At 36.6% G+C, this 27,232-nt stretch overlaps 1 protein-coding gene and 1 non-coding gene across 5 annotated transcripts in view; one reads left to right on the forward strand and one right to left on the reverse strand.

Moving 5' to 3' along the window:
- UBE3D (ubiquitin protein ligase E3D) overlaps positions 1-27,232 on the forward strand; it is a 266,630-nt gene that overhangs the window by 52,775 nt on the left and 186,623 nt on the right. For all 4 annotated transcript variants that reach the window (XM_031455976.2, XM_031455975.2, XM_031455974.2 and 1 more), the window contains exon 9: positions 25,372-25,510. In XM_031455976.2, coding sequence (XP_031311836.1) covers positions 25,372-25,510 — 139 coding nt within the window. The remainder of the gene's footprint in view (positions 1-25,371; positions 25,511-27,232) is intronic.
- On the reverse strand, positions 6,977-7,037 carry LOC116154539 (U7 small nuclear RNA). The gene has a single exon (XR_004138513.1). It is a non-coding gene; the product is annotated as a U7 small nuclear RNA (small nuclear RNA).

A 27,232-nucleotide genomic window follows, 5' to 3' on the forward strand; every position in this document is an offset into this window, starting at 1 on the left:
GATTTAGATGGACACTATAGACTACCATTCCCACTTTTCCTTCAGGGTAACATTTTTGTGTTTTCTGTGCATCATGTACTCTTCTTTTTTGTAAGCATGGCATAAATCCCCTCCTCTTTAAAGTGTTGAAGGATAAATATTACAGTTTCAATGATCTAATAATAACTACCACTGATTGAGCTTTTATTATGCTTCAGACTTGTGCTAAGTTTTGTAATACATTTACGTCATTGAACCTTTTTTTAGTATGAATTCTTTTTTTTTAATTTTTAATTTTTTTTCTTCAGTGAAATAAATAAATAAGTTTATTTATTTTAAGTACAGTGAGTTACAATGTGTCGATTTCTGGTGTATAGCACAATGTCCCAGTCATGCATATACATACATTATCATTGAATCTTCATATCATCTCTGTGCGGAAGTGCTATGGTTACCATTATTTATAGAAACTAAGGTTACTTGCCCAATGAAGCCCTGCTAATTTGGGTTAGACTTAGGATTCAAAAACAGGTCTGTCCCTAGAATTGCCAAAGCATTACTGAAGAGAAAGAGGCTGGAGGAATAACTCTCCCAGACTTCAGACAATACTATAGAGCTACAGTCATCAAGACAGCATGGTATTGGTACAAAAACAGACATATAGACCAATGGAACAGAATAGAGAGCCCAGAAATGAACCCACAAACTTTTGGTCAACTAATCTTCGATAGAGGAGGCAAGAATATATAATGGAATAAAGACAGTCTCTTCAGCAAATGGTGTTGGGAAAACTGGACAGCAGCATGTAAAACAATGAAGCTAGAACACTCCCTTACACCATACACAAAAATAAACTCAAAATGGATCAAAGACTCAAACATAAGACAAGATACAATAAACCTCCTAGAGGAAAATATAGGCAAAACATTATCTCACATACATCTCAAAAATTTTCTCCTAGAAGAAATAAAAGGAAGAATAAACAAGTGGGACCTAATGAAACGTACAAGCTTCTGCACAGCAAAGGAAATCATAAGTAAAACAAAAAGACAACCTACGGAATGGGAGAAAATCTTTGCAAATGAAACCGACAAAGGCTTGATCTCCAGAATATATAAGCAGCTCATATGACTTAATAAGAAACAACCAAACAACCCAATCCAAAGATGGGCAAAAGACCTGAACAAGCAATTCTCCAAGGAAGACATGGAATGATCAATAAGCACATGAAAAAATGCTCAATATCACTAATTGTCAGAGAAATGCAAATCAAAACTACAATGAGGTATCACGTCACACCAGTCAGAATGGCTGTCATTCAAAAATCCACAAATGACAAATGCTGAGGCTGTGCAGAAAGGGGAACCCTCCTACACTGCTGGTGGGAATGCAGTTTGGTGCAGCCACTATGGAAAACAGTGTTGAGATTCCTCAAAAGACTAGGAATAGACTTACTGTATGACCCAGGAATCCCACTTCTGGGCTTGTATCCAGAAGGAACCCTACTTCAGGATGACACCTGCACCCCAGTGTTCATAACAGCACTATATACAATAGTCAAGACATGGAAACAGCCTAAATGTCCATCAACGGATGACTGGATAAAGAAGAAGTGGTATATTTATACAATGGGATACAATTCAGCCATAAAAACCGACAACATAACGCCATTTGCAGCAACATGGATGCTCCTGGAGAATGTCATTCTAAGTGAAGTAAGCCAGAAAGAGAAAGAAAAATACCATATGAGATTGCTCGTATGTGGAATCTAAAAAACAAAAACAAACAAACAAACATAAATACAAAACAGAAATAGACTCATAGACATAGAATACAGACTTGTGGTTGCCAAGGGGGCAGAGGGTGGGAAGGGATAGGCAGGATTTCAAAATTGTAGAATAGATAAACAAGATTATACTCTATAGCACAGGGAAATATACACAAGATCTTATGGTAGCTCACAGAGAAAAAATGTGACAATGAATATATATATGTTCATGTATAACTGAAAAATTGTGCTCTACACTGGAATTTGATACAACATTGTAAAATGATTATAAATCAATAAAAAATGTTAAAAAACAGCAACAACAAAAACAGGTCTGTCTTCAAAACCCTTGGCTGTGTCTTCCACTTGTCCTCCTTGAATCATTATTTACAGACTAGCATCTAAAACTACAGCCAGTGAAGCTAAAATAGGGTGGAAATGGATTTATTTGCTAAGCAATACTTTTGAACTCTATTTATACCATGAAGCTTCCTTTAAGCCCCAAAGTAAGAGAGTAACTAATCCACTCTTTTTACCTCCTTACTAAAGCCTAAACTTGGCTACTGCTTCTAAACCTGATTTCAGTACCTACTCTTTTCCCTGCTGGTTGTGGATAGCAGTCTTAATTGGCTGCCCCTAGGCCCATCTTAGTCTGTTTCTATGTTCCCATGCACTCACTAATGGCTTCAGACCATCTTGATGCTTTTTTGGGCTGACCCTCTTCCCTCTCTTTTCCGCATTTGACTCACATGCAGGGCTCCTTTGCAAATACTTTATTTTTCCAATATGCTCCATAGTGAGCTCTCATTTAGGTCTCCTACTTCATTTTCTTTCCCTGGTCTTCCTTGGACCTAATTCCAATAGCTACTTGCATATTCACCCCACCTTTTTCCCACTGGGGTGACTGACTTAGTCATTATAAAACCTCCATATCCACCCTGGCTTACCTGCTGCTTCTTACCTCTGATGAAACCATTTGGTCTGTGTTTAAAAACAACTGCAACAACAACAACAAAAAAGCAGAACTTTAGGGTAGGAGATTGCTTAGAAATGTCTTGTTCTTAGCAAAATTCTTAACCTAAACAGTTCTTTAGATGCCTATAGATAGATTCAAATTATTAATTCCCTTTATATATTTAGCATATGTGTTCTGGAAGAGTAAAGTGAGCCTCGAACAAGATTAAAGTAACCATACTACCTTCTAATTGAAAAAGCTGAGCGTGGATCTTTATGCTGCTCCTGTTGCAGACCTGTATTTGTTACATTTAATAATCTTATCTGGTGTGGGACTTTGGCACTTAAAGTAAGACAGTCACAGGAGTGATTCCCCCATCCAATAGTTGGGAGTGATTGTTAGGGGACTTGATATTGAGATGACCTGGAATATCTGGAACGTGTAGAAGTTGTAGGAGAGCATTTGACATTTTACAATGGGAAGAGTATGGGGGCTGGGGTCAGACATGGAACCTAGTCCCAGCTTCCCACTGACAAGCTACACTGGCAGGACCATTGACAGCCTTCTCTCTGGGCCTTAATTCCCTCATCTTTTGACATACTTAACATTGTGCAGTACCACAACTGTGGGACACACATGCACATTTTAGAGTGTGATCTTGAGCTCCTTATTGTGTTTAGTCTTTCTTTTAAACTGAAGGCTTAGTTTTTCCTTACCACAAGTATTTAATGAATGCAATGCTTAGTCTCAGGTTCATTTCATGTTCACTTAGGCTTCCTGTGTATAAAACTTTCTGCTTACAGATATATAAAATATTAAATATAAATATATATATAAAATATAAATAAGACAGATTTTACCTCCAGAGTCTCAGCGTTAATCTTGGAAACTGGCAAATTACCTAAAAGCTCTAGAAGGTATACATGCTATGTCCTATGATAGACATAAACAAGGGGCTTTCTGATTACTTCTAATTAAGGAAAATTTTATGAAGAAAATAGCATCTCATCTGAGACTGAAGATGGAAAGATAATGAGGGCAGGGGGTTGAAGAGGAGAGAACCTGAGGTGGGAAATTGCAAGATGTATTTCCCAAATGTATATTTCAGAAAATATTAATAGGTGTTTTAGGGGAGAAATGATGCCATAGTCAAATATTACTAAGTGAGGTTGTTACTGTGCAGTAATTGTTGACTACTATTGTTACCATTTTGTGCTTAAACAAATTTGTGACTCAGTGGGCTCAAAGAACTTGTATATATAGAAATTTTTAGTGTTATAATGCTTAGCACCTTCATATTCTGAAGTTCAGTGTGAATTGCTTAGAGGAAAATATAGTACTTACCATTTATGAATCTTACACTAGATCCAAAGAGTATGTTTTTGAGAAATTGCACAATAAAATCCTGTGTATCAATGGAGCAGAGTGAATATAGAGAGATTTTCTGATATTAATTGAACCAAAGTTGCAAAGTAAACACTTAAGGAAGAAAGAGATTGGAAAATGTATATACATACATAGCAGCCATTTTCTTGTCGGCCAGTAGGTGTCAGTGTATGCCAAGTATAGCTTGGTTACATCCAGCAAGGGGGATGGATTGAAAGAGGCCAGTCACATGTTGATAATTAGCAAGAGCACCTGTTCACTGAAGGAAATTCATAAGAGGATTTTTTATTTATGCTTTTAAGGTTAATATGTTATAAACCACCTAACCGATGAATTGTATTTTGCTAACACACACACTCACAAGAATCCTGCCCTACTGTAAACACAAATAAAGTGAAAGTTTTGTTTATTTATTTGTTTGTTCATGAATTCATCTCATAGACAGCATGTCAGGTGATAGGTAAACTTTAGTGAACGAAAACTACAAAACTCTTGCTCTTGTAGACTATCCAGTGTGAGAATGGGACTGATCTATGTCTAGAGTTACGTATTTTGAAGAGCACCACCACTTACCTGGTGACTGCATGGAAAATACCCAAAAGGCAAAGTTAGTTCTTAGTAAAGGACTCAAATAGAAGTAATTTCTAGAATGGTTTATAATACAAAATATGTCCAAGGGCACCTCTGTTCACACCAGCCTCGCATATTGGACTGTATCCAGTGTGCTGGATTCCCAGGACTGTAGCTCAAAGTAAACTAGCCTGTGAGGAATTAAAACTACTGGGTCTGTTATGCACATCTACACAAACAGCCAGTGTCACTCACCGTAGGGCCCGTGTCCCATAAGGTGGAGAGGTAACCAGCCATCCCAAAGCTGACATTCCTGCTTCCAACTCACACTTCCATTGGAAAATCCAGTTTCTCCTACTTTATCCTCCCTTCCCTAAAGAATGCAGATGTTTTTACAGAGACTGACTATAGATCCTATTTCTTTACCTTAGAGACATGACCTATAAATGTTGGAGGGCTTATTTGACATCTTGGAATATTTATATAGACTCTGTGCATGTTTGCACTGAAATCTATTGAAACAAAATGTAATAGAATTTTTTTTAACTTACAACTTTTTTTTTTTGAAGATCTTCATTTTTTATTGATGCACTTGAAACTTTTGCAGGCGACACTAATTAATGCTAATGTGACTCATGCATCTCATTCTCTGCAACCATATTGATTATGCCTGGCAGCTCTACCTCCTGAGGCTGTGTGCTTGGCAGGTTTATAGATAATCAGAGTGTTGATGAAAAACCTTAAGGGAAAATTCCAGAAGTTAGGAATTCAGGAAATACTCAAGGGAAGATAGTTTTTGTTCAGCCAGTTTGGAAAGTAAATGTTAGTTGCTTAGAGATTGCTATGCTTTTTTTTTTTTTTTAATCTTCAAAATGGTAACTCTCTCTTATTAATAAATTTATCCTTTTTATATTCTTATAGAAGATCTTCCTTAGCCACAGTTTTCAGGGAGGCAGATTTTCTTGTAAGCCCTGGGAACATGGCTCAGAAATCATTATCCATTCTTCGTATTAGAGTTTAACTCATTTGTGAAACCTAATAACTAAAGATTCTATTTAGATACTTCTAAAAATGAATTGCTACCAAATTCATGGGATTATTACAAAAAAACTACCTGATCTCTGCCTAACTCAGGATATTAATGAATCAGTTCCAGGTATTAATTTAATAAGCATGGTGCTTGGAAAAATGAGGTATTCCGGGCAGATAAAATGTAATCCCAACTTCTTGGTGCCATTGGGTTATTTGACAGTGTGTGATGGCTTTAAAATATATCCACAAAATCTTTACTCTTCATTTGAAGAGGTAGAGCTTCTTTCTCTTGTCCCTTGGGTGTGGACTGGACCCAGAGACTCACTTCTCACGGGAAGAACAAAGTGGATGTGAGAGAGTGAATTCTGAGAGCAAGCCTTAGAAGGTACAGTGGATTCCTCCTTGCTCTGGGTCTGAGATTAGTTGCTCTGGAGGAATCCAGCTGCCAGCATGAGCACACTGGGGCCCTGGCCCAACCTTCAGATGAGTGCCTCCCTTGCTGACATCTTGGCTCCCACCTCGTGAGAAATCCTGAACCAGGGCCACCCAGCTAAGTTGTTCCCAGACTCCTGTCCTACGGAAACTATGAGTTGTCTGTTGTTTTAAGTTGCCAAGTTTTGGAGTGGTGTTTATGCAGCGGTAGATAACTGACTGCAGAGGTAAGACAGAAACCTGGAGTCTTAGGACATATTGCCTTCACCTCCAGCAATTTGCAGGGTGTCAGTGAACCCCATGAAACTGGATTAAAAATTATGTGTGTATTTGTGTATATGCATTTTTCTTGGCAAATAATCAAAGCTTTCATCAGTTTCTAAAAGAAGACCTTAATCTATGAAAGGCTACAAATCTGTTTTTATTCAGAGGAACTAGAGCAGTGGGGCCCAGAGGAGTACACAGAAAGGTTTCGTGGTGGGAAACATCTCTTATAGATAAGTAATGTGTATTTGCTGATGAAACTTGGAATAGAATCAGGCTTTAAAAAGTGAAACGAATTTACATAGTCATATGGAACAGTTCTCTTTCAAAGTCTGCTTGATTGCTTTAGATCAGGGGTGGGCAAACAATAGTCAGCAGAACTAGTCCAGGATCCCCCCGCCTCCCTTGCTTTTGGAAAAATTTTATTGAAACACAGCCATGTGCATTTGTAAACATTATCTGTGGCTGCTTTTGCCATCCAAGAGCAGAGCTTAGCAGTTGTGACAGATGTCCCAGAAGACTAAAATATTTATTATCTGACCCTTTATAAAAAAAGCTTGCTGACATTTACTGTTTTTTTTCTCCCTTGCGGTGGCTTCCGGTGTGGACCGGAAAGCCTGCTAGACACATTCTAAAAAACCTGTAGCACTGACCTTTACTTTTGAATGCTGAAGGGAAGCTGGTATTCTTGTGGCTTCAAAGTAGTAACTAAAATGCGTCTTTGCAGCTGATGAGTGAACGCACCGCATGCCGAGTAGCAGACTCTCCTACAGGTAAGTAATATATTAGCAGATACTCTCCAGGCCCCATAGGAGTAATTACTATCCTGGCCTAAGGAAGAAGTGTCTGTCTGGAGAGCCTCCTGGACAAATGAGGTTGGTAGAGCAGAGGGCAGGGGTAATGATTCTGGATCAGAGGTGAACACCACAGAGGCCTCGAACTGCTAACGGTGCCTCTTTAGCCATAAGGGACATAAGTAAGAGAGCTTGCTGTAATTTGTTCCTGTAAAGGAACTCCTGCTTCCTCTATATTGCTCTCGACGACTTGACATTTTTCTTTTTTCCCCAAAGAAGCTCATAAACCTGATCTATAAATGATACCTGCATTATTTTGAAATAAGATGCTTGAGGGCTTGATTCTCATCCATTTCCATTCTAATTCTATTTTGTGGAGTATTGTAAACTCTTCTGTCACTGAGAGTTGTGGATTGATTCTTCCAGGTAAAAGTGATAGTCACTTTTGTATTCGGCTTAATTCTGGAACTTCAAGTTACATTGTTTCCTTGAAGTCAGATTCCTAGAAACAGCTAGTTTTGCTTTGTACTGTTGGTTACCACGTGTTATAAGGTGTTTATTCTTTAGTATCTAAGACATTTCTCAAGCTTTTATAATACCCATTTTAGAAAAAGGCTAGAAAGGAGATGGCAGAGTAGTTCGTTCATGTCAGCATTTTGTATGGTCTTTTGGTCTTATTTCTGCTGCCTGTGACTGCCCAGTACTCCACCTCAAACTTGACATCTACTCTACCCTTATACGTCCTCATGTGACCATGTGAACACTGGCTTATGTCCTCAGCAAGGGAGATTCATGCATCTGTATTCAAAGCTAATTGTTCAAGAGTTCTGTCTATGTCGCTGGTTATGTCAGTAAGAGTATTTGTTTTCACACATCTACTTCAATGAGAGGGCCAGTCTCTCAGAGTATTTTACCTAATTTCCTAGGAGTTCTGACCAAACTTAAAACCTAATTAATTGCCTTTTGTTATGAACTGTTCTGAATTAGTAGAAAAATTAGAGAATAATGTAGTGAACATCTTTTTTCTTATTCCCAGTGTTTAATAAACCTTACCATATTGCCATATGTGTTACAAATAGATAGATACTTTTTAAAAATAGGACATCAGTACAGTTGAAGCTGTCTCTGAATCCATCCCCTTTTCTCTTTCCCCAGAGAAAAAGTGATACCTGAAATTTGGTGTTTATCATTGCCATGCATACTTTTATAAATAAGAAGAGTATATGTTGTTGATTACCATTCATACTTTTACTAAATATATGTAGCTTTATACTTTTACTAAATACAAATATTAAGACTAATACTATTCATTTCCATGCTTTTAAATGCCATATAAATGGTATCAGGTTGTACATGTTCTTTTGCAACTTGCTTTTTTCACTTAACATTGTGTTGTTAAGGCTTTCCTATGTTGAAACTGACAGTTTATTCATGCATTTTAATTGTGGTAAAATATTCCTTTGTTAGACTGTACCACAACTCATTCATCTGTTGTTCTTTCAGTAGACATTTAAGTTGTTTTCATTTTTTTCCATTACAAGTAATGCAGCCTTGAGCATTCTTATTCATATTGCTTCTTAATATACATGAGCTTTTATTTACACTAAGAAGTGGAATGACTAGGTCTTAGAGTACATCTTCAATATTATTAGCTAATTCCAAATAGCTGTCCAAAGTAGCTATAGAGATTTACTCCCACACTAGCATCATAAGAATTCCTACTGCTTCACATCATGGTTAGCACTTTTTAATTTTGCCAATTTGATAATTTATTCTTGTAAATAGTATTTTCCTGATTACTAGTGTGATTAAGCATGGGCTTTAACTTATTTCAAAACTTTTACTCTTTAACATTCTGTTGGAGACATTAGCTAATACAGTTAAACAAGAGAAAGCAATTATAGGCGTAAGAATTAGAAAGGAAGAAATAAAAATTTTTTGAGGGTGATATGATTATATATTGGGAAAATCCAAAAGTATCCATGAGAAAACTGCTACAGACAGTAAAATAATTTTTTGAATTAGCAAGTTATGTAAAGGTTATTGTTTTTTAATATATAATCAGAAATCACTTAGAATATATTATGGAAAGGAATATTCCATTTATAATAGCAAGAGAGAGAAAATACATAAACTTAACAAGAAATGTCCAAAACTTATATGAAAAAAATTGTAAAACACTCTTAAAAGAGACTACAAAAATTGTCTTAAACAAATATATATGACATAATTTAAGTAATTATTATGATAACCTTTTCAAGCTCCAGTTATCCCTAAGTTAATATATAAACCCAATAAAATGAAACTCAATTAAAAAAAGTTCATCAGATTTTGTTTTGTTTTCAGCCAGACAAGCTGATTATAAAATTCACCTGGAAATAAATGAAAATAGTGAGAAACACCCTGAAATCAGGAGGAGACTAACCCTACCAGCTATTAAAGTACATTAAGCTACTGTAATTAAAATAGTATGGTACTGACTGATAAATAGACAGACCATGGGAATTCAATAGAAAAAGACCTGATCTTAAATGGAAATAAAGTATGTAATAAAGATGACCTCTTCAATCAGTGAGGAAATGTAGAATTTATAATAATTAGTGTTGGGATAATGGGCTAGATACAAGGAAAAAGATAAAATTTTAATCTTCACATCCTGAGCTAGGATATATTTCAAATGAATCAGTTGTTTTAAAAAAAGATACCGTGGAGAGCTTGTAGCTCAGTGCTAGAGTACATACATAGCATGCATAAGGTCATGGGTTCAATCCCCAGGACTTCAATTAAAATAAACAAACAAACAAACCTAATTACCTCCCCCCCAAAGAAAGGCATAAAAAGTTTTTTAAAAGAGAAGACATTTTTAAAAAAAGAAAAAAAGGAAACCACATAAGTACAAAAAGAATATATATATGAGTTCTTCTATCACCTTGGAGTGAAGAAAATTTTTCTATGACTCAAAATCTAGAAGCAATAAGGAGAAAGAATGATGGGTTTGATTACATTGAAAAAAACTTTTGCACATTGAAAAAAACTTTTGCACAATATAGAAGCATCATAAATTATAAAAAGAATAACTGAAAACTCTGTAAATTAAACCACAAAGACTAACAACCTTTATGTATGAAAATCCACAGAGAAGGCTAATACATAACCATATAGAAAAATGGACTGAAGATATTTATACATATTTTATAGGAAAACAAATGCAAAGAGCTCTTCAACATATAAAAAGGTTGTTCAATATCACTCCTGGTAAAGGAAATGCAAAGTAAAACTCTCCTGAGTTTTATTAGATTGGCAAAATTCCAAAAGTTTGGCAACATATTCTACTGCTGAAACTGTGGAGAAATGGGAAATCTCATACAATGCTGGAATGCAGAATGGTGCAATCTTTACACAGGAGAATGTGACAGAATTGCACGTGCATTTCCTCTTTGATGGGGCAGAGTAAGGAAGTTATCAGATAAAAGGACTCAGGAGACAACTTAATTAGGCTCCACTAGCTAAATACTGGTCAATTTGAGAATCAATCAGGACAATAGCTTAAAAGTAAGAATAAAACAATGAATATGTTTAGATCCATGAGTTCATAGTGATACTAAAAAAAAATCAAAAAGAAATTTCAGTAGTCATTACCTTTGGAAGATGCTAGTAAACCATCTTGATGCTTTGAAAATGGGAAGATAAAGGGAGCAAAAACCTAGCATTTATCTTGCCTTTTCTCTCTGTACCTCAATGTAACCAAATGGATGATGGGGGAAAGTTTCTTTCACTAGAAAGATTTCAGCCAGTAGATGAAAAAGAAACCATAGAATTGGGATATCACCATTTCCTGACCCATCATGAAATAATGGAACTTGGAAATGATCATCTATGTTTGCTAACATCAACAGAAGAAAGACATTTGGTGGGGGGAGGTGTTGATTATATGCCTCTTGATGGAAGTATATAACCCTACTTATGAAGTGATCTTCCCTAAAGCATCAAACCTGGCCAAGTCTCTAGATCCATCTCTCAGCTTACAGGAAATTCAAGAGACAGAAACATGGTAAATCATACAGTCAGGCTGTAATCAGCAAAATCCAAGCTAGGAAACTATAAGACAAATATCCTGGTTTCTTCAACAAAAACCTAGCAAAGGAAAAAAACAAACAAACAAAAAACAGACAGGAGAATCTGTTGATTAAAAGAAACATGACATATCAAACAGTTGTAATATCTGGACTATAAGTAGATCTCAATGTTAAAAATTTAAAAAATACCTTAAAATACTTGAGGACATGTGATGAGATTGAAGAGTTATTGTTAGCTTTTTTAGGTATGATAATATTATGGTTATAGTAGTTTTCAATGAGTAATGAATCCCTAACTCTTAGAGTACATATTGAAGTATTTACAGATAATACAGTAGCATTTGTGGAATTTGCTTTTTAAAAAAAATCCAGTGGTTGAGAGTATTTGGTGGGGAACATTGCTGAAACAAAATTAGCCATGGGTTGATAACGTTGAAGCTGGATGATGGGGACATGGCTGTTAATTACTCTATTCTCTCTACTTTTGTGTATCTTTCAAATTTTTGATAAAACATTTTTTAAAAATTTGGGTTAAATGATTTTCATTGGGAAACAGAGGTAGTTTATCAGAGGCTTCTGCCTATTTGTTTACCAATCCATCTTTCTAGCAAACAATCACTAAATGAAGGAAGTCATGGTCTTAACACGGAGTTCGTGCACTAGCACGTGGTGAGTTGTACTTGAGTTGAAAATCAGCTCTCCCTTCTTCAACTAGATCTAGAATCTGCACTACTGCTTTATTCTGCTTGAAAAATGAGAATAAAATAATATTTTAAAATATCCTCTCATGCCTTAGGAAACCATGAATAGGCCTTAACAAAAGAAAGGGGGAAAAGGCTCTTCTTACCTATAAATGGGTGTATTCCAAAAGCTTCTTTCTAAGACAATTCCTTACACCTAGAAGGTTGTTTCTCATGGAATTAATGTTGTAAACATCAAATAGGCTTCCAGTTCAGTCCACAAAAATCTATGAATTCATAATATAATATAATCTAAAAAACTGACAGAGTACTAAGTGTCCAGTAAAGGCAAAAATTAAATCCTTTTCTAGGACAATGCTTTCTCTCTCTCTCTTTTTTTTTTTTTTTGAATGAAGTCTATTTGATTTACAATTTAAATTATTCTCAGGTATACAGCATAGTGATTCAGTATTTTTGTGGACTGTACTATAAGTTATTACAAGATAATGGTTATAATTCCCTGTGCTATACAATATATCTTTGCTTCTTATCTGTTTTATACATGGTAGTTTCTATCTATTAATCCCATCCCGTAATTTACCTCTCCCTTCTTCCTTCTCCCCTTTGGTAACTGCAAGTTTGTTTCTTATACTTGTGAGTCTGTTTCTGTTTTGCAAAGACATTCATTTGTATTATTGTTTTAGATTCCATGTATAAGTGGTATCATACAGAATTTGTCTTTCTCTGTCCGAGTAATTTCACTTAGTATAATATTCTCTAGGTCTATCCATGCTGCTGCAAATGGCAGGTTTTCATTCTTTTTTTGTGGCTGGGTAATATTCCATTAGACAGACAGACAGACAGACACACACACACACACACACACACACACACACACACACACACACACACACACTCTATATCTTCTTTATCCGTTCATCTGTTGATGGGCACTTAGGTTGCCTCCATTTCTTGGCTATTGTAAATAGCGCTGCTATGAACATTGGGGTGCATGTATCTTTTCAAATTAGTTTTTTTGTTCTTTCTGGACATATACCCAGGAGTGAAGTTGCTGGATCATATGGTAGTTCTAGTTTTAGTTTTTTGCAGGACCTCCATCCTGTTTTCCATAATGGCTGCCCCAATTTACATTCCCACCAACATAGTACAAGGGTTCCCTTTTCTCCACATCCTCTCCAACATTTGTCATTCGTAGAGTTTTTAATGATAGCCATTCTGACAGGTGTGAGGTGCTTCTGTAATAAATAGCTATATTGAGCATCTTTGCATGTGTCTGTTAACTATCTGTATGTCTTTTTGGAGAAATGTCTGCTCTAGTCTTCTACCCAGTTTCTGATTGGGCTGCTTGTTTTTTGATATTGAGCTGTTAGGAAAATGCTTTCTTAATTCAATTCAAAACTCCAAAATATAAGTGACTTTTTTACATCTTTATAGGACTTAGTCTTTTAATACTCATGGATTATTTACTTGCCATATGCTTTGAATTCTGGAAGCAAAGAACAGTAACATTCACATCACCTCTGACTTGGACTTCTCCCATTCATAAGTTAAATACTTGAAAAAGAGTTTATCTACATATGAATGATCTTAGTGATAAAAACCTGCCTTTTATGCTTTTTTTTTCATGTGTTATCTCATTTGATATTCACAAGAAACCTTTGAAGTTTAAAGGGAAAATATTACCCCTATTTTACAGCTGAAAGGACTGAGGTTCAGAAGCATAATGGAAAACCCTTGGAAATCAGAGGAACTGAGTTTGAGTGCTGATTCTTCTGTGAGACCATGTGCATGTTTTTTAACCTCTTGAACTTCAGTTTGCTTGTCTGTAAAATGGGTATAATGAAATCCCATTTTATAATGTTACCATGGAGACTAAATGAGCTGATATATGTGACAGTCTGATAAAAGATACTATGCAAATTTTCATTCTGCACTGAAAATGAAGACTGTGGTAGGGCTATTTTAGTAAATGGTCCCTAAGTTGAAAAATGAGATTCATCCATATGATATAAGGAAACGGGTAATGTTTAGCTTAGAGAAAGGTCAGGAGAAAGTGTTAGATGTTGTCAGATATTTTCTGAAGGGCTCCAGTTATGAGGAGTAGATTTCCTTCAATTTAAAGAACTTCTACAGATACACACTACTACATATAAAATAGATAAACAACACGGACCTACTGTACAGCACAGGTAAATATATTCAATTTCTTATAATGAGCCGTAATCAAAAATAAACTGAAAAATATAGATGTATGTGTATAACGGAATTGCTTTGCCATACACCTGAAACTAACATTTTAAATCAAGTACACTTCAATAAAAAATAAGAATTAAAAAAAAAATTCCCTTGCAGTGAGTCTCCCTGTTACTGGAGATACTCAAGCAAAGACCATGCAGTTTCATGTTAGGAATATTGCAGAGGGGCTTCACTCCTCTTAGGTTTCTTCTCTTGAGGTTTTGTCCTTGAGTCTAACAAGCTGTCAGAGTTGGGTAAAGATTCCTGATCACTAATTTCACGGTCTGAGAAGTACTAATGATGATAGTCCTGTAATGGAATAAAAATGGCAGAAAATGATTTTTAAAAGTTTATTTAGCAAATATTTATTAAGCACTTAACATATTGCAAGATGATGTGCTAGGTACCAGGGCATTTTTAAACAGCTGTTTCTGGTATTTCATTATTTGAACGTATGAGGTTCTGTTCTGTTTCCAGTCATTCTCTCACCTTTTAAATATATACTGTGTCAGTCTTAATCTTCCCAGGTCTTGTAAGGGAGGTGATAAAATGTTAACATTGCCCACTACCTATGTTCTTGTTATTCCAACTGATTTAGTTTCCAATTTTGTTGGAACTTTCCTGCATAGACTTTAATTCTCCAGGGTAGAGTCAAAATGTGTTGAAATGACCTCCTAAAAAAAGAAAGGGAAAATAGATCACCTAGTACAAAATATGTGTTTGCATCCTAGGCTCTGAGGATAAAATCTGTGGTTAGACATTTAATGTATCAGAACCTTAATGCTATTTAACGTACGGATGAGTGCATTGTGTGTGTTTTGTGTATTTAAAATTGAGATTTTTGTTTGAACAGTGTCTTTCATTTGGTGTATTTCATGGTGATTTATCATAATAGACCACTTTAAATCATCTGAAATAGCAAGACACATGAATTTCAACAATAACTTCCCCAAGGCTAGAGAAGTCAGCGGGAGCTCAAACTGCTAGGTAGACATTTTTTTTTTCAAACTCATATGCAAGTGTAAAACTTTTATGAGGCTGCTTTAACGAGGCCCTTTGGGATTTAAGGTTATTTATCTAAGCTCTTATTAAAAATGAAAACTTTTCTATGTTTAGCCCTGTAAAGCAAAACTGATCCTAACAATACTGTAAGCCGGAAGAATGAATACCGTTCTGCAGACTGACTCAAAGATAAAGTAAAGAAACTTTGGGGCTAGTGTCTTCAGCACTGACGTTATGGTAATGGGGCGGTGATAGAAGGACCAGCATTTCAAAGCCTCCTTTAATTAAAAAAATTTAGCTCTACTATTGCTGCTGATTTAGGGTTTGACATGACTGATTAAAATGACTTCCAGCCTAAGAGTCCGGTTTCACAGAACGCTCTGGTGTCTCCGTTGGAGTCAAGTTGCCCCAGGACGGTGTTGCCTGGTGTAAGGTCTATGAGCACTCTTCCTTTACGGTGTCTGCACATGTTGAAGTGTATCTTTGGCTTCTGCCCTCCCCTGCTGAGAAGTGGGGGGTGGGAGAGAGGTTGTTTCTAAGATCATTGTGCCAGAATCACTCTATATAACCCAGTGGAAGAGCTGAAACTGCTGCAGGAACAATTTTGGAATCTTGAAATATGTTCAGCTTCTTTGTAGGTATGTTCTGGTTTGATGAGTCTGGGTCCTGCAGTAAATCTATTCTCAGACCCTGGGAGCTAGGATTTCAAATAATCTGTGATGCAGTGCAATTTTTGGGAGTGAGGACATTTTGAGGGGAGAAAGCACGTGTTACAAAATCAGGGTCAAGAGCTCTTGCAGACTGTAAGAGCTTATCAGAGTCAATTTAGCTTGGATGTGACCAGTCCAGCTGGCAGAAATTTTAAGAGAAGGTGGATGGATAAATGGATGAGTGCATGGACAAAAAAAGATGGAGTAGAGAGATGGATGGACAGGTAAAACTACTTCCTGTTGATAATATGATTCTTGATGAATAGTGAATTTTTGGTGAATGGTGAATTTCTATGCTACAGAATGTGTATAAAAATTGGACAACAGACACATCTGAGTGAGATCACGGTGACCAAATAAATGGACAATATTGAAGACGTGTATGAAATGACCAAAAATGAAAACTTTCAGCCAATGAGCATTTTTGGGTTGTTTTTAAGGGTCTTACTTCAACAGTTAACCTAAACAGTACTAATGTAAGTCATCGGAGGTAACACATCACTTAGTGGAATCTGGGAACTTCTGAGTCTCCACCTCTGTTTCACAGGAAGTGAAGTTGGTTCTGAGACAGTAGACAGAAGAGCCAGAGTGGAAAGCACGCAGATGGTATTTCTAAGGAGAGAAGTACAGAACTACCAGCTGGCAGTGATGGTGCAAAGGAGGAAGGAGACAAAGGGCAAACACCAAGAGAAATGATGCTGGCAGAAGTGTTGGCTGAAGGCCGGAGGTAGAGGCAGCACAAGCATAAAAACAAACAGGTTGGGAAATGTCAAGATGAACTTAAGTTTAAGAGCTTCTTTTCTGAAAGAATCTCAAATTTGCAGTTGCAAATGGGAGGCAGAGTGTATGTACACTTGGCTTTCACTCTTCAACTTGAGCAGCTGTTTTAACAGTTGAGTTGGTAGGCACTGGCAGGAATAGAGTATTTTAATTTGGGAGAAACCCAACTGCTAAAACAGCTGTTTGGTCTGATGAGACTTAAGCTGGCTCTGCTGAGGTTACACGACTTAATAGGATAGTAGCAGCAGGCAGATTGGCTGTTATCATGATTTTATTGGACAGAACAGAAGGATGAGCGGACGCTAGGTTGAATTCTAGGTTGGTCTCTGACTTTCCAAAGAAGCCACACTCCCTGGTTTATTTTAGCAAAGTACAGAAGCGGGTAACATGGGCTTTTTACCTTGTTCCAAGTTCATGGAAATTACCTGAAATAATTTTGCCTTATGTTCTTGGGATGCAAGCTTTTTTTCCCTTGCACTTTTAAAAAAGAAGGCTCCCTTTTTTTAGATGCTAGTTTTATTAGCATCTCTTATCATCTCCTAATAATAGATAATATACCTGCTCAAGTCACCAGTCATTTGTATATATATTTTGTATTCTTTGTTATCTAAGCAAAGAATGCTATTAATAGCAGCCACCAAATTTGTCAGTTTGTAGGCAACATGTTTTTAATATCTAGAACAACTTGAGTGACACTGACAGTGATGAAAATCTTGAATTCCAAATTTGCCATCTCAAGAACCTTTTTTCATGGAAAAGACTACTGATTACATTAGTTTCCAGTAAATTTAAGATTTAAAGTACTTGTTAAGATGATTTGGTTGATTTCTTGCAAAAAAAACCCCTAATTTTACTTTATATAATGTTAACATTTTAAACATTCAGAGATAGGCTTCCTTTCATATATTTTCAAAATGAAAATGGCTTGACTTTTTATATGATCACTGAAATAGTCATATTCACTGTAAACATTTGAAACAATACAGGAAACTATAGTTATAAGAGAGCAAGGAGAATTCTTATAATTTCAGCCTCCACAGGAAACTGCAGTTAACATTTTGCCTCTCTTCCTTGTATATATCTCTTTATTTGCATATACACAGAAAGATGCGATTAGAAGATTAAATTTTATATAAATTAATTTTAGCTGTATATATTGTTCTTTATTTTGCTTGTGCTTTTTTTATAACTTGTCAAAACTTTGTGACTGTCTTTACATGTCAGTATAGATCTACAGTCATCATTTAGATCTTGACTTTGGGGGCTTCCATATTTTGAAGTAGTGACTTATTTTTCTCATTTCTAAAACCCAGTGTTGTAAGTAATTAGAATGCAGAACTGAAGATGATGTTTGAGATGTTAACAAGAGATGAACTAGGTATCAAAAGTATACTTTCACTGAAAAAAAATACATTTAACTAACTAAAGCAAGCAATTTATATATTTTGAATGTTTGTATCAATAATTTAACAAAAGTACTTCGGTTATAAATGAAATATTTTTGTTATTTAAAAAAAATTGAATATTAGCTTTTTTTTAGTTGGACCATCAAGAAACATTGTGTTGCTTTCTTCCTATTTCCTAGGCTAAAAAATTCAAGGTTTCCTCATTTTAACAGTCACAAATAATTTCTCATTACAATATAAATTTGTTCAGAGGATGGCAATATTTTTATATTCACAGTGGAATGTATTGCTGTTAAAAAAAAAAAAGGTAACTTAGCTTTTCTAGCTCAACTAACGCTGGTAAATTCAGGTGCTTAACTGCCTTTCACCAGTTTCTGAGAATAACTTTAAAACTTTTCGAGAATACTGATTTCTTAAATACCCCGTATTTAACGCCCCACTCCCACCCCAGTTACATACACATACACTATCCAGTGATGATTACCCACATTTTAAGTGTCTTTCTCACACTTTGGATACCAAATATTGAGAGGAGCCTCTCAAAAATGAACAAAATGTAGAATCGTGAAAGCCTGTTATCAGAGATAGCTCATTTCTAGGGTATGGTCGCAAGGAAAGAGAAGCTATATATTTAATAATTTTAAAAAATTGTGACTGTTGGACATTTTGATGAAATTCCCCTTACATTCCAAATGCTTTCATTTAACAAGATTTAATTCTGCCTTGGAAAAATTTAATTAAATATTTCCCTTTTTGACTTAAGACACTGATTAGGGGATACTTATTAATCCATAAAACCTATGAATAGAACTTTGGAGGATACTTACCAGTTTCTATAATCACATCTCTTTAGGGTCAGCTAAGGGATAAATGATAGATATAAAATTTAGGAGATAATATGGCTTGACCTAGTACATCTTATTGTTTATATTCATTTTAGTAAGCTACAGAAGAATCAAGTTGTTACAGGGGAATTGAATTTAAGTTTAGAGAAAGGACAAGATAACTTGGAAATGGATTCTCTTACCTTACCTGAAATGGGCGTGGCAGCCAGGGTGACATTGACATGTGACTTCTTCACAGAAGGTCTGAAGTCTTCATGAGGACGTTCTCTAAAATCAAGGACACTGAATAAGTCAGTGATCCTGGCATTTGGATTCTCATCTCTCCTCATGAAGGGGCAGAATTTTTAGTCTTTGAGATTTGTCTTTAGATGAGTCAGAGAGAACCACTTGTGATTTAGGGTTATGCAATCCAGTTGCTCATAACTAGGTTACCAATTTGGGCCAAACCCAATTCATCTGAATGAGCTGTGTACCATTGCCAGCTGCCCTCTCGTGAAGGAAGGGTGTCTGGCCTTTCAAGAGAAGGCCATCTGAGATTGGACTTGGGAAGAGGTGTGAGAGTGGCCAGGTACATGAAGATGACGGTATTTAATAAAGGCAGGGGAGGAGAGGGTTGGATGGTGCAGACCACCAGGATACACCCCTTCTGAAGCCAGGGGCTGATAGACCTCCCATAGATTACATCTCTCTTTTCTGCTGAGACCCCCCCACATGGTTTCAGTGGACATCTCAACACAGTCACAGCCAACCAACTTGAATTGAAAAATGAAGAAAACCTATTTGTTATATACCAGGGCTAGGAAATAATAAAAGAAATTTTAAACCCTTGCTTTGTACTTTATGTATCATAAACACTTGTACATCCACATTTGCAAAGGACTGAAACTGTGGGACAGAGTGGATAGTGTTGATTGATGGAAGTGCTGGCTGAGTTGGCCCCTGATGGGACAGGGGAGCTAGTGAGGCCCAGTAAGAGGTTTACTTATGAGAATGTTGTCAGAGTGGATCTAATTTATTACATCCCACCCATCATACCTTGACTTTAGTTACTCGGGAAAGTGATTAAAGGATTGAAAATGCACTTCTCAGTCACTTTTTTGACCACTTTCCTCTGGTAACGGAATGCAGGAAAATGTGAACAAGGATATCTTCTCTTTAAGAAAGCTTTAAAAATTTTTTCTAAATGTTTTGTTTAACAATACCATTCAAAAATAAATAACCCTATGGTGTATGGGTTTGTTGTAGTTTCTTAGATTTTTTTCTTTTTTTTATTTAAAAATTTAAAAAAAATTTAGTTGAAGTTCAGTAGTTTACAATGTTGTGTCAGTTTCTGGTGTACAGCATAATGTTTCAGTCATACATATACATGTATTTCTTTTCATATTCTTTTTCATTATAGCTTATTACAAGTTATTGAATATAGTTTACTGTGCTATGCAGGAGAAATTTGTTGTTTATATAGCACTCAGTATCTGCAAATCTTGAATTCCCAATTTATCCCTTCCAACCCCCTTTCCCCGCTGTTAACCATAAGTTTGTTTCTATGTCTGTGAGTCTGTTTCTGTTTTTATAAATGCTTGTATTATTGCAAGATACCAGCTGTTAAGAACATAGAACTGGCATTATCATTATCACTAAAGAAGAGAACTGACCCTATGAACATGCCTGCCAGAAACTTCATAATTAGAATTGATATCATTAGAAATGTCATAATTTATTTTCATGTTGAGCTCTTTTATACTGTATTAGGCTCTTGATATAATTGTAACTTCTGGGAGAGTTGTTATGTCATCTCAATTTGTCTTTTTTGCCTTTGTTACATTAAACGACCTCTGTTTCCTGGAAGTCTGTATCGCCTTTTTCAAGTTCTTTTTTTAATACTGATTTGTGTTTGATTCATTCTCAATTTCGTCATTTTTGATAGAAGTGATGGAAGATGACTTTTTCCCCCTTCTTGTTGCCTCTGTAAAAATAGATAGGCCATAGTTGCTTCTCTAGGGAATTTTGTCAAAGCAGAAGTTTAGAAATAAGGATGCTGTGTCCTCTGCTTGCATTTGGTCTCTTAGACTAAGGTCACCTGACTGACAGCTCTGGTCTCCTAGGAAAGCTTTTCGTCTCCCAGTACTTTAAAAACTACAGAAAAGGTTTCAATTGATGGTTAGTTCCTTATTTCATTTGAAGTATCTTGTTGATTTTATAGGGGACGATTACTGATTTAGGTCTAATTCGATTTAGATCTATGATGTCTTTATAGGAAATACAAGAAAATAATCCAGATTCTGGATTGCTATGATTCTGTTTCTTAAAATGTTTATATCATTAACAGAAATTTGTATTAATATTTGAGCCATGAGTGGATAGTCTCAAACATCACTTCTGGCTTAAACAGTACAAGCCCTAAATAACACATAATCAATTTGGTAATTTTAAGATAAAATGAATTTTCTCCTTCTTTCCTTCCTGCTCTCTTTTCTTTATTTCTTTCTTCCTAAATTAAAAAAAAAAAGTGAAAACATTAACTGAAGTTTGGGGGGAAATTTATCTGTAGTTCTAACTTTCCAAAACAACTGCTTTCATTTTTCATGTATTACTTTCTCTCCTTGTCCACGTATATGGATGTTTCATATGATTAAAGCAATATTTTATGCAATTAAAATTATAGATAAAATTTGTAAATCTTAACATTGAAAAAATATGTGCTGGGACCCATGAAATGTATACTGTGGGAAAAGAGAAGACAGGATGAGTACTAGGAATTTGAGTCATATTAGGTCCAGCTGGATTGTCTGATTTCAAAAATAAGGCTATTCAGATTATTAAAAAATGAAATGTTCTATTATATCTAAAATTTATCTCATTATTTGCCCTTGGGTCCTCAATTTGTTTTAATAGAATTTGTTAAAAAAAAATCGAGTATGCTTTACCTTGTTTATGCTATAGCAAAAAAAGTATGAGATTTAGGTAGAGAGGAACATGCTCACATTTCTTTTCTATCACTGACTATGTGATCAGGACAACATTTTTCACCTTTCTAAGCTTCAGGAGGGATAAAAATCATTAAATCACAGAATATTTTAAGATTAGGTTTAAAATGCCAATTTTGGATTCACATAACATGCAAGTAACTGCAATTATATAGAAACATGAATGACTAACATGTATAACTAATTGATTTTTTCTTTGTGACTTTGGTTATCATCAGTATAATGAGTGTCCCTTTGTGTAAATCTTGGTGGTTTGATAGGCTATGTGTAAACTCCAAGATCTGATGAGGAAACTTGGCTTGTCCAAGATCACTTGCTGGTGAGTGACACAGCAGTATTTTATTCTCTATTTCAGGGTCCTTTTTGATAGATCCCACCTTAGCCACTTATTAGCATGTTGATACCTTTAAGTAGGCATACATTCTTTTGTCTACACAATAAATCACATTGACATTGTAACAATTTGTTTCTGATTATAAAAAATAACAGTTGGAGCATAAGAAAGCATAAAGAAGAAAATGTAAAACATAGGTTATTCCTCTAATAAATACATTATTATATTTATTGTGTTGCCTTCAAATTTTTTTTCTCACCATGTAATTATTTTCACTTACCATGACATATGAGTATTTTCCCATATCCATCTTACCACTTTTCTTGTTCAAGTTTTAGAATATATATGTAATAAAGTGGCAGCTTAAGAAGGATAAAATAACTTGGTACAGAAAATGAAGATACTCTTAACTATCTTTTACAAGCTAAAGAGTTAACATATAGAAGGAGGAGGCATTGGCAGATTCTGTTGCTAAGGTCCCAATTGTGGCTTGCTTGGAGAGGGTAATGTTACGTACAGTGTCCTCAGCCATCAGTATAGTACAGTGGGTAGAGAGCAGGCTTTGAATTCGGGCTGAGTGAATCCTGGTCCTATCATCCACTAGCTGTGTGCTGTTGGGCCATCAATTAACCTCTCTAACCTTTGGTTTCCTCAACTTTAAAATGTGATGATCATGCCTGCCTTTCAGGGCTGCTCTTGGATTAGAGATAGTGACCATAAATAGAGTGCCTGGCCCCTGTCTGGATGAGGGTGAGATGATAGTCAGAAGAAACCTATGACCTAAGATTTGTGAAATTTAAGCATACCATACAGAGAGCAGGTTATAGCCACAAACTAAGACAACTCTGTCCTAAAAGTAATTTGTTTAATTCACCATTTCCCCTTTCTCTTGCAAATATAATTCCTGCCAAAAGAGGAGTAGAAAATGATGAAAAGTTAATATGCCTTGAAGATACTCTCTGATTGGCAGGATCCTTAATTATGAGCTCCAGTGGCTCCAGCCCAGGTGCCATGGTCCCTTTACCTTGGGACACCCTGTACTGATGGTCTGTGGCATGATGAGCCCTGGTGAGGTTTGGGGGATTAACAATTGAGCTCCCAGGGGACATTCATGCTCCAGGACAGTATCCAGTGACACTCGTTGAGACAAGAGATACAATTCAGAAAAAGCAAAAACCTTCTCAGTACACTTAAAAAAAAATTTCAGATTCAAAAATCCACAAATGACAAATGCTGGAGAGGCTGGGGAGAAAACAACTCCTTCACTGCTGTTGGGAATGCAGTTTGGTGCAGCCACTGTGGAAAACAGTATGGAGATTCCTCAAAAGACTAGGAATAGACTTACCATATGACCCAGGAATCCCACTCCTGGGCATATATCCAGAGGGAACCCTACTTGAGGATGACACCTGCACCCCAATGTTCATAGAAGCATTATTTACAATAGCCAGGACATGGAAACAGCCTAAATGTCCATCAACAGATGACTGGATAAAGAAGATGTGGTATATTTATACAGTGGGATACTACTCAGCCATAAAAACCAACGACATAACGCCATTTGCAGCAACATGGATGCTCTTGGAGAATGTCATTCTAAGTGAAGTAAGCCAGAAAGAGAAGGAAAAATACCACATGAGATCGCTCATATGTGGAATCTAAAAACAAACAAACAAACAAAGCATAAATACGAAACAGAAATAGACTCACAGACATAGAATACAAACTTATGGTTGCCAAGGGGGTGGGGGGTGGGAAGAGAGAGACTGGGATTTCAAAATTGTAGAATAGATAAACAAGATTACACTGTATAGCACAGGGAAATATATATAAGATCTTATGGTAGCTCACAGAGAAAAAAATGTGACAATGAATATATATATGTTCATGCGTAACTGAAAAATTGTGCTCTACATTGGAATTTGATACAACATTGTAAAATGATTATAAATCAATAAAAAATGTTAAAAAAATTTCAGGATGAAAATAGCTTTAGACAGCCCTATTGTGGGCAATGGGTAGGTGGTATAAATTCTGAAAACTTAAATTGTTTATGGATCATACAAATATAAGCGAAAAAAATAGATATTTCTTCTAGCCCATAAAAAGTGAATACCTGGGTGTGACAGAGAAACACCACCACTAGTCTAATCTTCATTTCCACACTAGCTGCAAAGTTAGAGGAATCCACAGGCCCTGGTTGCTCAGGTCTGATCTAGGATGAGTCAGGGGTGTAGACAGGGCCTAAATAAGAATACAAGGAGGGTGCCTAGAAAGTGTTGTATTAAGCAAGTAGTTAATTCTCATAAGAACCAGCAGGATGTCTCCAAGAAAATGATACCAAAGTGGGTCTTGTAGGATAAACAGAAGTTCACCGGGAAGGGTAACAGCCTTCTAGGCCGAGAAGACTGTGTGAGCGAGACACAGGGTATGTCGTGTGACACAGTTCAAGGAGTGGAAAGTAACTGGGTTGTAGGGGCACAAGGAAGGTGGAGGGGAGAAAGAACATGAAGCCCCTGCTAATTAATTAGTATGACTTGACATTTACCAAAGACAGCAAGATTTTTATTTCCAGTCCAGAGAAACATCGAGAATATCATTATTAAAAGCAGAAAGACTAACATAGTCATTAAATATAAAACAATAATTTTTAAAACACAGAAAAGGCACTCAACCGTGCAGCTTGCTGAAAGTAGGCCATTTTTTAGGAAGATGGACAGTGTCCTATTTCATTCCAGCTGGTAGGCGAATGCTTGAAAAAGGAGCTAACTCCCCACCACGTGTCGGAAATGAATCAGCCTGAGTAAGCTGATGGATCCCACAACTAAACCATCTGCTGCGCCTTGTCATGTGAGGTGTTAAAATCCACTGTGCCCTCAACCACAGAGGCTCTCTAAACTTCCAGAATTCACCACTGATTTTGTTAAACGTACCTTCACAGAGAGAAGTATATAGAAAGGCAAATATATATATATATGTATATATTTTAAGGTGTTTTATTGGTTTTTTTAAATTCCTTTTTTTTATCCCACAACTGAACGTTTTCTTTCACGTCAGATTTTTGAAATAATTATGACCAGATGCAAAGCTGAAATTGCACATCTCGGTGTGTTTTCAGGCTTGCCAGCTCATGGGAAAGTGACATCAGCGTGCACTGTCTGACCCTGCCCTCTGCAACCTGCTTGGAGCTGCTGTTGATATTATCAAGGAGCAACGCCGCACTGCCTCAGTCCCTCCGCTGTATGAATTCTTTCCAGGTAAGGAATGGCTCCTTTACCAGGGTGCGACTTCACAGTTTTACCCATAATTGTGTTTTAAGGATCCTGTCTTTCACAGGAAGTAGCCCATGGAAATCCACAGTTCCACACGATAATGATAATAAGCACAATGCATATATTGCCTTGTCTGTCTCTTCTTAAATAAATGGACAAACGGAGGCTCAAAATTGATTGGGTCATTGTCTAGTGGTAGCTGAACCTACGTCTCTCTGACTCCAGGGTTTCTGCTCTTAATCTCAGTCTTTCCTGCCTCTGAGAGAAAAGGCAGGAATATTTAGCAAAGACTCTTTCCTTTTCCCAGCTTTGCCCTAGAACAAAGATCTTCCACCATCATTAATGTCTTTGCTGCTTTTAGCTTGCAGTCACATTGCTAAATGGATGTGTTAACAGTGATCATGTCCTACGTACCCTTGGCACCTTTCCCTCTCTCCCTGGTCCCTCCCTCACCACCGTCTCCCTCCTCTGGGTGTTTATCTCTACTCCTGGTAAAAGCACATGGTCACAACAGAACAGAACAGAACAGAACAGCATATGTGGACTGACCAGCAAGAAGCCCCCTTCCCTGGTAGGCAGCTACGTGTCACTGAGGTTGCATGTGAGAATTCAGGTGTTAACTAGTCACTTAAGTTGTGACCCTATAGCTACTAAATGTTCCTGAACATCTGTGACTCTTGGCAATGGGAAAACATTCTGAAGCCCTGAGGCTGGTGAGAAACGAGTGAACGTGGGCTGGTTCTACTTCTGAAGGGTTGCTGGTGTGTCCTAAGATAACTCCAGAATCAGCATGTGTTGCTTGGTGCGACTCTGTGGTAAAACAAGGCATGTGGATTTTCCTATGAATTATAGCTCTGGAATTTGGTCAAACAAACAACCCCAAGCACTTGCTCCGTAATGATCTGCATCGCTCTCCTCCTGATAGTCTGCTGCAGTGATCATCTCTGTGACCTTCTTCCTGACACACATTGCAGACCTTGGCTGTGGGGTACTGAGTTTATCATTACTCGATTATCAACTTCACGGTCCTGGATTCAAGGACCATAGAGAACACCTTCTCCTTTTGTAGGAGAGGAAACTGAGATCCAGAGAGATGGAGTCAGGTGGCCAGGGAACACCCAGCAGATTAGAGCCAGAGCTGGACTCACCAGGCGTGTGCCGGGATGACTGCATCTGCTCCCCAGATGCAATGGTCACTGAGGTCCTGGGAGGTGGACTGAGTGGTCGTATCTACTTTGGAATACCCACAACACCCCTTACTTTGTAGTCATTTGTAATTATTTGTGTACTGCAATGGGAGCTGATTCAGAATCAGTCCATATTGCTTCTAAGTTTTGCTCTCTGGATTGAACATTGAATAACACAAAAGTTTGAACATGCCCACAAGCATTTATGAAGGGAGATGCGAGAAAATTAACAATGGTTATCTTTGGGGAGGGAGGCTGGAAGACAGTTATTTTTTATTTCATTCCCTCATACACTGTTTGAAGTTTTTATATGGTGGATAAGTGGGAAGCAAAAGAGAGGACTTTGACTTGCAGGATTTTACAGTATTTCGGGGAAGACAGAGTGATCATCCAGGTGTGATATAAATGGAGGATAATACTTATTACAGAGTAGCCTCCACGCAGGTCTTAAAGTGATGAAAGGTAAAAGAGTAATCTAGACTGGGTGTGGGGGATTTGAGAGGAGGTGCAATCTGTATTT

This window comes from Camelus dromedarius, chromosome 6 (assembly GCF_036321535.1).
Source record: "Camelus dromedarius isolate mCamDro1 chromosome 6, mCamDro1.pat, whole genome shotgun sequence".
In the NCBI taxonomy this organism is placed as follows: domain Eukaryota; kingdom Metazoa; phylum Chordata; class Mammalia; order Artiodactyla; family Camelidae; genus Camelus; species Camelus dromedarius.